The 12,586-nt window shown below is 41.0% G+C and overlaps 1 protein-coding gene across 1 annotated transcript in view; it reads left to right on the top strand.

The window, feature by feature from the left end:
* ROR1 (receptor tyrosine kinase like orphan receptor 1) overlaps window positions 1–2,432 on the top strand; it is a 392,893-nt gene extending 390,461 nt beyond the window's left edge. The window contains exon 9 of the mRNA XM_061183952.1: window positions 636–2,432. Within this exon, the coding sequence (XP_061039935.1) occupies window positions 636–2,063 (1,428 nt within the window). The 3' untranslated portion in view covers window positions 2,064–2,432. The remainder of the gene's footprint in view (window positions 1–635) is intronic.
* Window positions 2,433–12,586: the final 10,154 nt, after the last annotated feature.

The raw sequence follows: 12,586 nt of genomic DNA, 5'->3' as shown, positions 1-12,586 counted from the left end.
AACAGTCTTTTGTTTTGGTTTCTCTGGCTTTTAGCTCAATATCTACCTTAGAAATAGGAGAGCATTGGAAGAACAAAGGTATTAGGCAAGAACATGCATGACATTTGCATGTGGACAACGAGGAGACCTATTCAACCAAAGTGATGCCATCATGTAGAGGTGTAGCAAGGGTAAGACCAGATCACAAATACTCTTAAGTGCCAGGCTAAGGATTAATGCTGTATCCTCAGCAGCAGTGCTTCTCACACTCTAACATTCACCAAAATCACCTGGGGTCTTGTTAAGTGCACATCCCGATTCCGTAGGTCTGAGGTGGGTCCAAGAGTCTGCATTTGTAGTGAGCTTCAAGTGATGCTGATGTGGCTCTTGCCAAGACCACTCTTTGAGTAGCAAGATTCTAGGTAATAGCACGAAACCATTGTTGGAGCAGGGGGTGTGGATGGAGGGATAGGGGAGTGATGGACAAAAATCTGCCTATGCCTAAGTTGCAGCCAACAATTCTAAAGATTTCTAGATGTGCAATGTTGTAATTAATGTACAGAACCTTTCTCAATATGCCTCACCCCTCCTTTCAGATGCCAGATGTCTTGCCTTAGGAAATGTTTTAAACCACACTTTTCCTTTCTTTCATACAGAGCAAGGCTAAAGAGCTGCCTCTTTCTGCTGTACGTTTTATGGAAGAATTGGGTGAATGTGCCTTTGGAAAGATCTATAAGGGCCATCTCTATCTCCCAGGCATGGACCATGCTCAGTTAGTTGCTATAAAGACCTTGAAAGAGTATAACAACCCCCAGCAATGGACAGAATTTCAACAGGAAGCCTCCCTGATGGCCGAACTACACCACCCCAATATTGTCTGCCTTCTAGGGGCTGTCACTCAGGAACAACCTGTGTGTATGCTTTTTGAGTATATGAATCAGGGGGATCTCCACGAGTTCCTCATCATGCGGTCCCCACATTCAGATGTTGGCTGTAGCAGTGATGAAGATGGGACTGTAAAATCCAGCCTGGATCATGGAGATTTTCTACACATTGCAATTCAGATTGCAGCCGGCATGGAATACCTGTCTAGTCACTTCTTTGTCCATAAGGACCTCGCAGCTCGCAATATTTTAATCGGAGAGCAACTTCACGTAAAGATTTCAGACCTTGGGCTTTCCAGAGAAATATACTCCGCTGATTACTACAGGGTGCAGAGTAAGTCTTTGCTGCCCATTCGCTGGATGCCCCCTGAAGCCATCATGTATGGCAAATTCTCTTCTGATTCAGATATCTGGTCTTTTGGGGTTGTCTTGTGGGAGATTTTCAGTTTTGGACTCCAGCCATATTATGGATTTAGTAACCAGGAAGTGATCGAAATGGTGAGAAAACGACAGCTGTTACCATGCTCCGAAGACTGCCCCCCAAGAATGTACAACCTCATGACAGAGTGTTGGAATGAGATTCCTTCCAGGAGACCAAGATTTAAAGACATTCACGTCCGGCTTCGGTCCTGGGAGGGACTCTCAAGTCATACCAGCTCTACTACTCCTTCCGGCGGAAATGCCACCACGCAGACAACCTCCCTTAGTGCCAGCCCAGTGAGTAATCTCAGTAACCCCAGATATCCCAATTACATGTTCCCGAGCCAGGGTATTACACCACAGGGCCAGATTGCTGGTTTCATCAGCCCACCAATACCTCAGAACCAGCGATTCATCCCCATCAATGGATACCCAATACCTCCTGGATATGCAGCGTTTCCAGCTGCCCACTATCAGCCAACAGGTCCTCCCAGAGTGATTCAGCACTGCCCACCTCCCAAGAGTCGGTCCCCGAGCAGTGCCAGTGGGTCGACTAGTACTGGTCATGTGACCAGCCTGCCTTCATCAGGATCAAATCAGGAGGCAAATATTCCCTTACTACCACACATGTCGATTCCGAATCATCCCGGTGGAATGGGTATCACCGTTTTTGGCAACAAATCTCAAAAACCCTACAAAATAGACTCAAAGCAACCATCTTTGCTAGGAGACTCCAACATTCATGGACACACCGAATCTATGATCTCTGCAGAACTGTAAAATGCACAACTTTTGTAAATGTGGTATACAGGAAAAACTAGAAAGTCGTAGAAAAGATTTATATTCAAATGTTTTTATTAAAGTAAGGTTCTCATGTAGCAGACATTGCAACAAGTATCTTCTGTGAAGTTTAACTGTGTCTTACCAACCAGGGCAAACTCCAGCCAGAAAAAAAACATTGTGGGATTAACACTCCATCAGGGTGTAGGCCATGCCACTGGGATTGGTACATTTGGTTTCAAGTACTGAAAACTGCAAACCAGTGAAGAGGAAATGAACCTTATGACTTAAGTATCAAACCAAAAAGGAAAGTCAAACGGTGCTTTGTGTATTCACCTTTGGCTGCCATGACTGTTCTCTCCCCAAAATGTATATACCATAGCATTTGTCTACCTGCTGTCTTTTCTTCAGGACAGATGTTCAGGAATTATGTTGATTCAATTTAGACTCTATGCATGTTTGTATGGAAGCGATGTTCAGAATCAGTGAGGAAACTTTAGGCCAGATTTAAAATCCCAGATGGAAACGAGCCATAAGTGTAAGTTTCCCTGAAGCCTTCTACACAGTGGTGCTTCTTTGGGAACGTGAAAAGTGTGCCTCTTTGTGAGTCTCCTCTGTTGATCATGAAGGCTTTTTCCACAGTGTGTTTACACAAGCCCTTGAAATAACATAGGGCATCAGATCCTAACACGGCTAGATGTGGATGCTGAAATTGACCGCTAGTTGATAGTTCACTGTGTGGCATTAGAAATGAGGCACCAAAGGCAGCACAGTCAGGAAAATGGCCCCTTGGCCTAGATCAGCATCCATGGGAAAGGAACAAGGGTTCCCATGGGGACAGCCTCACAGGAGATTCCCTGGACCAATAACATTGAAGAATAGAGGTGTGGCTACAGACCAGCCCATCCATGCTTGCATCCTCCTGCTTATGAGCTGTCTAAGGTATGGGGGTGCATATCATCAGTGGACTCTGGGGAAGGAGGAAACTGACACCAATATCTAGTTAATTTAAAGTTTCTCTCACTTTTTTTTTTTTCTGATCTGGAAATGTTCACAGATTTTATTCTAGCACCAAGAGTTATGACAATGTATTCATAGTGTTAGTTGGAATCCAAAGACTATGAATTTTATTTGCAAAATATTACAGTATTTTTAAAAAACAAGTACTGAGTTCTCACTTCAAAGATTACCATGAACTGAAATTTTTAAGCTGGTAACTAGAAGCAACATGATCATTTTTGCCTTAGTGAGAGGAAGGAAGGTATCAAATGTGCATCTCATGCCTTACCTGCTAGCCATCTTCTGCCAAGTTTAGAATTCTTATGGGTTTCAAGTTCTATATAGAAAGGAATGTTATGATTGATTTTTCTCTTGTTAAAAGAATAACTCATTTATTCTAAGAGCAATGTCTCAAAGTCTCATTTTTTTATTTTACAGCTGAAGAGACTTATAAAGAGACTTACAGGATATAAAGTAATTCCTGGAAATGATATTTGATGAGGCGAATGTAAGAGACTTAGAAGCACGTTGACATTTCAATTTTGTAAAACAAAAAATTCAATCAGGATGAGAAATCAAAGAAATATGTTTACCAAAATGTGTTGCAATTTTCCCAAACACTGAATCTTCAGACAACAAATGTGGACTTATAGGTACTGTGAACACAAAGAATTGGCTATATTCAGATTTATTCAGAAATAAATTAAGACATATTTTTATGGCATAAATAAGCTGATTCAGAAGTTACATTTCTTAACTTTAGGTAGAGGAGAATATTTGTATCCTTTTGTTGCTATGCAACTGTTTAATGATGAAGATTCAAACCACAGTTTTGTATATCATACGACAATCAATTGTTTTCCAAGAATATTTATTATTTTAAGTAAACACAATTTCAGCGAACCTGAGTTTTTCTAGGAGTCCCTTAAAGGGAAAGTAGCATTCCATGAGCCAGTAAGATATCTACTCTGGAAAAACATTACTATGGGTAAAAAATAAATTCAAATTAGTTTTTTATAAAGAACTATAACATTTATTTTAAACATTTTATAATTACTGAAGTCATTAAGGTGAGCAAACTAAATTTCAAAACCACTTGTAATAATGTATTTTATAATAGCACTGTGATACTACATAACACAGTCCCTTTTGTATTAAAATAGTATTTTTTTCACAGACTGAAAAATATCTTTTGCTTTGTGGACAATGTTTTGTAAGATGACTTTATTTTCAGATCTTTTCTCTTTTTTGCACAAAACTATGTTTATGGTTTGTATCACAGAAGTGAAATATATCTCTGCATTTTTATATCTGGTCTATTTCCGTGTTTCCTTTGTTTGTTTTTAACTCGATATAGATTTTCTTCAAATATATAATGGCAGTATTCAGATATCTCGCCCTATCATATCTTTCCTTATTTTCACTGCATGCATTTAATCACTGTATTACTTAATGTTTGATTTGTTATTATGGGCATTTCAAATAGACAAGCATGGAATTGTAATGACAAGAAGCTTATTTTATATTGAGGATATATGCATTTGTATTTCACACACCAGAGATGATATTAAACACTGATTATTTTATGCTGCTGTTTATTAAAAATGTTTACCATAAAATATTATTTCCTGAATATTGCTATCATGGAGGTATTTGGGAACTTTAATATTATCTCTCCTAATGTTTGACATTTCATAGAAAGAGGAATCATAATTCCTATTTACTGCTATTTCATTGAAATGATTATTTTTAAGTAAGCTTTTAAAATAGACTTGGACATTCTTTTGCTAGTGACCATAGGTGGAAGGCAGAATCCCAATGACTTTATGACCATATATCACCCACCTATATATGGCAAGATTCTAATTTTTAAAATCAAAATAATATATTGAATAATTACTTGACAATCAAATGTAATGTGAAAATTGGTTTTTAAAGTTGCATCTTTTTCTGCCTTGATGTTTCCATGTGAACTTAGACATCAAAAATCATCTTAGAATTCTGAAGAAGAAAAAGCTGTGTACATCTTATGTTCAACTTAGACTCCAACCATATTGATAAAATAAAAGAAATGTGGCCATTTAATTGTCACAGCTTATCTTTATGACCTTATTTGCCCAAAAAAAAGAGCTCCCCATCTGGCGATTAATACACACTGTCAAGGAAAATGAGTATCATTATGAAAGTTCAAAGAACTTGTCCATTTCTGCTATTTAATACAGAAGGGGATACAATAAAACCTTCAGGGCCTTATCCATCTGTTTTAGGTACAGCTCTTGTCACCGCCTCAGCGATCAAACTCAATAAAGCAATCACTTCACATGGCAGTGAGATCGGTGTCAGGCTGGGTTTCTCCCTCTCACTTGAATTCCTCAATCTGCCCTTCACTCCCATTTCCTTCTTATGTCTCCAGGCTCTTCCCCTCCCACCATCCCCAATTCCTTCAACTCTGTGATTGGGGCCTTACCCTTAATTCCTTAATCACCAACATCTGCAGGCTCACAGCACCACCTCGGATAATACCTCCTACAAACCACTCAGTACTGATTAAAGACGGGCTCTATTATCTACACACCTTCAAAGATGGTTACCTATCTCAGGGGTTCTCAAAGTGTGGTCCTCAGACCAGCAGATTTGGAACTTGTTAGACATGCAGATTCTCAGGCCTCACTTCAAGTACTGAATCAGAAATTCTGGGGTGGGATCCAGCAAAGTGAGAATTACAGGCCAGCCTAAAGGCCTGGGGGTGGAAGGTGGGAGGATGGTCATCTACATCCTCAGCAATGTGTATATAAACATTTAAGAACATTTCAGCCACTTGAGTCCCCTTAAAGGTAGTCAAGTTTTACTTCATCAAAAATTCAACACTAAAAACTTTTGCATTAACCATTTGGCAATTGGTTATATATTCTGTAGTTGTTCACTTGGTTAGAAAAGTAACAGTACCTAGATTTGCCAAGAATATGCTCCTTGTCTAGTTCACTCAAGACCACATTCTTGGAAGGTGACCAAAAGCTTTTTCTTTCATATGGACAAGCTCAAAAGAGTTGGTCTCTTCGTGTACCTTTTTTCTTGACTCCTTGCATTGCTGATTAACACAACTAAAGGAACTCTCCTCTGCTTTGCAACTTGAGGTCAAGGATAGGCTAGTCTTTCTTGGGAGGGGGGAAGGCCCAGCTCCCAGTAAGCATCAAGCAAAGCAGCTGCAGAGGCTGCCCACCTCTCCTGAGCTTCCTGTGACAACCTGACCCGGTTGGCTGCATGCAGTCACCTGTGGCTGGTCCCACTGTGTTCCTTTGCCAGCTGCAGTCTGTCAGTCCCCACTGGCTGGCCTTGAGTGCTCCTCTGCTCCACTGTGCTCCCCACTGCCTCTGGAGGGCGGAAAACTCTGGGGGAGGTACGAGAGGTGAAGCTCAGACTCTTAATTTATAGAGCATTTTTTTCAACCAAGAGTTCAAACGCTAAGGAGGAAATGCTATATTAGAGGAGCAAAAGGAGAGAGGGAGCACACACATAAGAGGAGAAGTTTTGCAGCTACAAGATGACTGCGCCTGACGTTTGTTACCATAAATGCCAGGAGTATTAGGAAGCTGGTAACTCAGAGGAAGGAGAGCCTTACAAACCATCAAAGCACCCAGGGTCAGCGTAATCCTCTGGGAAATTAGGCTGGCAAGGCTTCAAAACATAGAGATATACAGGGAGAAGGTCTGCTGACATATTTATGACCACTTGAATCCTAGGCACCTATGAATTGCTTATTCACACGAGGACTATGACATTTGCTGACCAGGCCCGACATGACACTGATCCTTACCCAAGTGACCAGGTTAGTAGCTATTCTTATCCAAAAATGGTTAAATTAGGAGAACGACTCCTAAGATCAGATAGGGCATTACTGTACTTACATGTACTTACACTTGTTAAAAGGTCAACATCTCAAGAGGTCAACATGCTGAAATAAAGTTAAGGGGATATTCAATTTGCAGGAAAGTGGTTCTAAAGGTCAATCTTCATGGACCTATGTTCTTGAATGTAAATTCAAAGACACACACGAAACTACAGAACTGGCTGCACAAAGACATAGATTAATGCTCAAGCTCTCCATGGCCGTAGAGGCACATGTAATTTGCATCAGAAATAGGTGGAGATCAGGCTCCATTCTATGACAGGTGCTCCTCAGCCATTGCAGCCCTTGGGCATTAGGAATGTAACTCCAGTTATCATTGGGGTCCATCCTAACACAGTTCCCTGAAAGGTTTCTTTTGAGTCTCTGCCCCTTAGAATCACTTGAAAGGAGCTGAAACTCCCCAATGGCATGATCTAGGTAGTTTACTAAGAGTCAACCTGATAAGACTAAAACTAATGTTAAGGCAAAATGACAGTTTAGGACTGAATTGTACTTCCAGAGTTCACTCTGGAAATGGAGTGTATTAGTTGTATTGGTCAGCCTGGCTGCAGTAATAACTGCAAAATCTCAGCAGCTTGCCTTGCAGGAGCCAATGTTCACTTCTCACGCATGTCAGTCAGCAGAGGTGGGTCAGCTGCTGTAGCTGCTCCCAGGTCCCTGCAGGACACACTGTTCTCATGGCACAGGGAAAAGAGCAAGAGGCAGAACTGAAACAGTCACTCATAAAACTTGCGCTCAGACATGCTGTATATCACGTCCACCTCTCACGTTCTCTTGGTCAACACAAATTCTGAGGCCAAAGCTAACCATAGGACATGGATGAATCTTGACCTACTGAGAGACACTGCAAGCCACACCGTCACAGTCAGGGGCAAGGAGGTAGAACCTTCTTCCAGGGAAGGAGGTGAACAGTTGGGAACAATAACACAATCCCCAGCCCAGCTGAAGCCCTGAGTACATAGAGTCAGTATAGCAAACCCAGGGCACCAGCGCCCTTCTCTCTTGTGTTTGTGGCTAATCACTAACTGGTGTTCTTCCCAGCTGAGCTCAGATTTAGCCTTAACAGTTTCAACATACTGCTCTAGATAACCTACTGATCAGTCAAGAATAGCACCAGGAATGAAACCTATTAGCCAGCCCTACAATAGGGCAATAGTTGCCAAACCCGGTCATTATCACAATTGTCTGGGGAGATTTTAAAAATTCTAAGTTCTCAAGACCACCCCAGAATGTGCCATAAAAGTGACCATAAAAATCTATAAATTCCTCAGACATAGCATCCGACACTATGTGTCCGCCGCCCGCCCCCCCTTCATGGACCCTGGATGAGGAGAATGGCGCAGGCACATGTACTTTTCAACGGCTCCTGCACATGATCCGGATGACCTTGAGTAAGTAAAGCAGTCTCTACTTCCTTATCTGTAAAATGGTATAAATGTAGCATAGAGGTTGAGAGTAAAGGTTCTAATGTCAGACTGCCTGGGTTTAAATCTCCCCTTCACCTTTTGGTAACCATGTGAATTTACACGTTACTGAACTGCTGTTTCTTCATCTGAAAATGTATCCACTTCATAGAACTGAAGCTACATAACGTAAATGAGTTGCAGAGAAGAGCGCCTGACACAAAAGTTCTCAAAAACATAGTATATACAATTTTATCAGTTTTCTCTAATACCTGTCTTTCAGAGTTGATATAAGCATTTAATGAGAACATATACAAATATATGAGAAGTATCTGGCACATAGGAGGTACTCAAAAAGTGACAATGTTGCTATCATTATTCAATGTGTTTTAAACAATTTTTATAAAGCGATACATTATTTTCTAATGTGGTAAAATATTGAGAGCACAAATATCCTACTTAATTATTCATGCACATGCCATAACGTAGAACACTCCATACTGGTGCCAGTGAAGTGGGAGTGGGCTTAACCCATGAATGTTTCATCATCTCCCTTCAAATCACCCCTAATAAACACACACTAAGTAAAAACAGCTTCAAGACACATCGCTAAGCTATCCCTAAACCATATGTCATCCCTTACACCCCCTCCAAGCTGATTGCCACCTCAAAGCTTCTCCCATGTTGAAATTCTGGAACTCCCCGGGGGGCAACTGAGAGCACTATGCAAAGGTATATTAAAAGCTTGGTCCGCCTTTGTAGAGATATATGTGAAAGAAGCCTAGAATAATTATATCCTTTAACCAGTCCCCCTGCCCCCAACACACACACACACACACACACTTAACAGTCACAGTTGTACTTAGATGTTATGAAATGCAGTATCTCTCAGTGATTGGTGTTCCCATGTTGGGAACAAAGTGAAAGGAGACATGATTCTCCTAAAACGCTTCAGCGCAAGTAAAGTACCCAAGCAGGCACTGCATTCCTTCATCACAGGCATCGCTAAAATCCTCTCCTGATGTAATTCTGGGCATGATGTTTCAGAACTATGATTACGAGGTCTGGGCACCAGCCTGCCATGAAAAACAAACAGACACAAACCTTTAAACACCAACTCCAAAAACAAACAGCTGTTACCAAGTTGTCTATACAACTCCCACCCTGAAAAGGTTCTTGAAGCCCAAGCTAGGGTAGCCAGTGGTGCCAGTTTACCAGGGATTATGCCAGTTTTAGCCCTGAAAGTCCTTTTTCCTATGAATTCCCCCAGTCCCAGGCAAACCTGGACTCTGGGTCGCCCTAGCTAAAGCAAAGAAGGTGAAATAAAAACCAGCATGTATTGATTTTGAGTCCCCCTCTGTTAGGTAGACACAAATATAGATATAAATAGTGATCAAGGGGCCCCTGCATCTCAGGTGCCTGACAGGGAGAGACCAAATTATGTTACAGCTAACACAATTCTGAAATCTGGGGGAGCCTGCAACTTCAACTTTACAAAGGGGAACCAAGCGTTTCTTTGAGCCTAGACTTTTATAAGCTAAAATAAAATTTTTAAATGAGAAATTTCAGGAATTCAAGTCACTGAACTATGCTGCCTACCTCTTTCTTCCTGTTTGATCTTTGAAGATTAGCATTCAGTATTTTTCATGACATTTATATTGAGGAAGGAATATAAGATTATTAAAAGCAGAGAAACTCAATATTGGGAACACACATCAAAAGGTCTTCAAGACAAAGAAGGGATCATATGATTTGAAACCAGAGTTACTAGAAGCATGTGTGCTGCACTTCATTTTCTAGTTAACAGTGTAACATACGTCAAAATATGATTTAAAACGCTTCTCACAGCTGAGCTGACATTTGGCGATCCTCAGCCTCCTTTTGCTCTTGAGGATGGGGGTTCAAATCCAAATGAGGTTAACACTTTGTACTGGTACATATTCCTGGTGGATGAGAAAAACAGTCTTTTAGTTTAAGTAAAACGAAAACATCTGTTCCACTCCTGAGGGAAAGAATTGTTTTTAAAAAGAGGGGGAGGGGATTCTTGGTTGTTAAAGCTGGAGATGGCCTCAGTAACTTTGCAAATGTTTAATAAAATAGACTGTCAGGTGCCTTGCTCACCGAGGGTGATGAAAACTTGTGCATGAGCCTTGGTTCACTTCATTTTTCAGGATGCCATACCCATGTTATCCCCTAACCCTGTCTAAAGCCATATGTTAATGTCCATCAACTGGTCCCAAGTTCTTTCCACACTAAATCAGGTAAATCCAGCTCAGTAAGTGACTGACCTTGTGCCACAAAGCTTGTCTTGGTCAGTAGCTGTGCACTCTGAGTAAGAAGTAGTATAAGTTAGCTATTGCTGCATATCAAAATACCACAGACTTAATATCTTAAAACAATACCATTTATTAGCCCACAACTCTCTCGGTCAGATCTCAGTATGGCACGACTGAATTGTCTGCTCAGGGTCTCACAAGTATTGGCCAGGTTATGTTCTAATTTGAAGTTCAGGTCCTCTTCCAAGCTCATGCGTTTATCCCACAATTCAGTTGCTATGGTTGTAGGACTGGGGCCCTGATTCTCTTGCTGGCTGTCAGCAAGCAGCCACTCTCAGCTCCTAGAGGCTGCCCAAACTCCTTGCCTCCTGGCCCCTTCCATTTTCAAAAGTGTCAACAGAGGATCTCCCTCACGTGGAATCCCTCTCATGCTTTCAATTACTCGCCTTAGGAAGAGCCCAGTCCCATTGAAGGGCTCACCAGATTAGGTCAGGCTCACCCAGGATAATCTCCCTTTCTTAAAGTCAACTATGCCACGTAAGTCAACTTAATCACAGGAGAAAAATCTATCATATTCACAGTCCTGAGGATTATGCAGGGGGTGGAGCTCTTGGAGGTCATCTTAGAATTCTGCCTACCATAGAAATATAATGCAACATTTCTCTTTTCAATTCTTTGTACTGTAGTGCATAGTTTCTTAAGCTTTTTACATCACAGGCTATTATTAAAATTAATGAATTCCATGGCCCCTGTTCTACCCAAAAAAAAAGTCTATGTGCACACACATACACACAGATATACAGACACATACAAAGTTGTCCACAATTTCAGCCACCCTACCCACACCCTGAGAAGTCAATCCACATTTAAAACTCCGTAGATGGAGGCAGAATAAGCTGGAGAGATGAAGGGGATTCCTTGAAGTATTTTAAGCAGAGAATTACATGATCACATGTTTAGTTTAAATAATTACTGTCAAGTTTTATGACAGGCAAGTGTGGAGACAGGGAATATAGTATAAAGGTGTTCTGTGTTCTAGCAAGAGATCGCAAGGCTGTGCTCTTGGGCACTGGTGGTAAGGTGTGAGAAGAAGCTAGAAAAGCAGCAGGTCTTCGTAAGTGATTAAATGTAAGTCATGAGGAAGAGGAGTCAGAGCAAACTTCAAGTTTCCAGCTTGAGAAACTGGGTAAAACAAACAGGATAGAAGGCTGCTTGAGAGGATGGAAGGTAATGAGTTTATTTTTGCATATTTTGAGTTTGAAATGTCCTTGAGACAGCCTGGTGAGAACCAGGCAGCTGGGTAGACTAGTCTGAAGTCCCAAGGAGAGGGCAAGGCTAGCAATAGATTTGAGGGGTCGTAGGAGAATATACCAGCTTGATTTTCACTGCACTAAAGTACCATATATATACCAATTTCTAAAACTTCAGAACAAAGAATGCTTTAATTTTATCTTTCTCTCTTACTTTAACATAATTTCTCCTAGAGTAAAATTTTACACAAAAAACAAAGGAGTCTGCATTTATTATCACAGTGTTCCCCTATCAGAGTAGAAGGAAGGACCACAGGGCCACCACAGTATCATCAAGAAACCTAGCTAATATCCCCAAATTGGGTCCATTACTTTCTCACAGAAGCAGCCCTTTCTTCTCTTTCACCATACATTGCCAGTCCTACATAAATCCAAGTGAAAATCTGATGGCATCTGAAGGAGAGCCCCCCAAAATTCAATCTCAGGTCCTAGTTGACATTTTAATATCAACTAGAAAAAAATCCTTTGTATTCAGTTCTATGAAACACAGAATCAAATCATTTTATTGTGCCAAATGTTAGTAAAGTTAAGATGCTGTTGGGAATTTCTAAGCTACCCTACCTGGACATGAAATTGACCATGGGAGCCTTCTAAATGGTCTCCTGCACAATCCATTCTCCACAAGGCA

The sequence above is a fragment of the Eubalaena glacialis genome, chromosome 3, assembly GCF_028564815.1.
Source record: "Eubalaena glacialis isolate mEubGla1 chromosome 3, mEubGla1.1.hap2.+ XY, whole genome shotgun sequence".
Taxonomy (NCBI): Eukaryota; Metazoa; Chordata; class Mammalia; order Artiodactyla; family Balaenidae; genus Eubalaena; species Eubalaena glacialis.
This window is presented reverse-complemented; position numbering and strand designations above follow the sequence as displayed.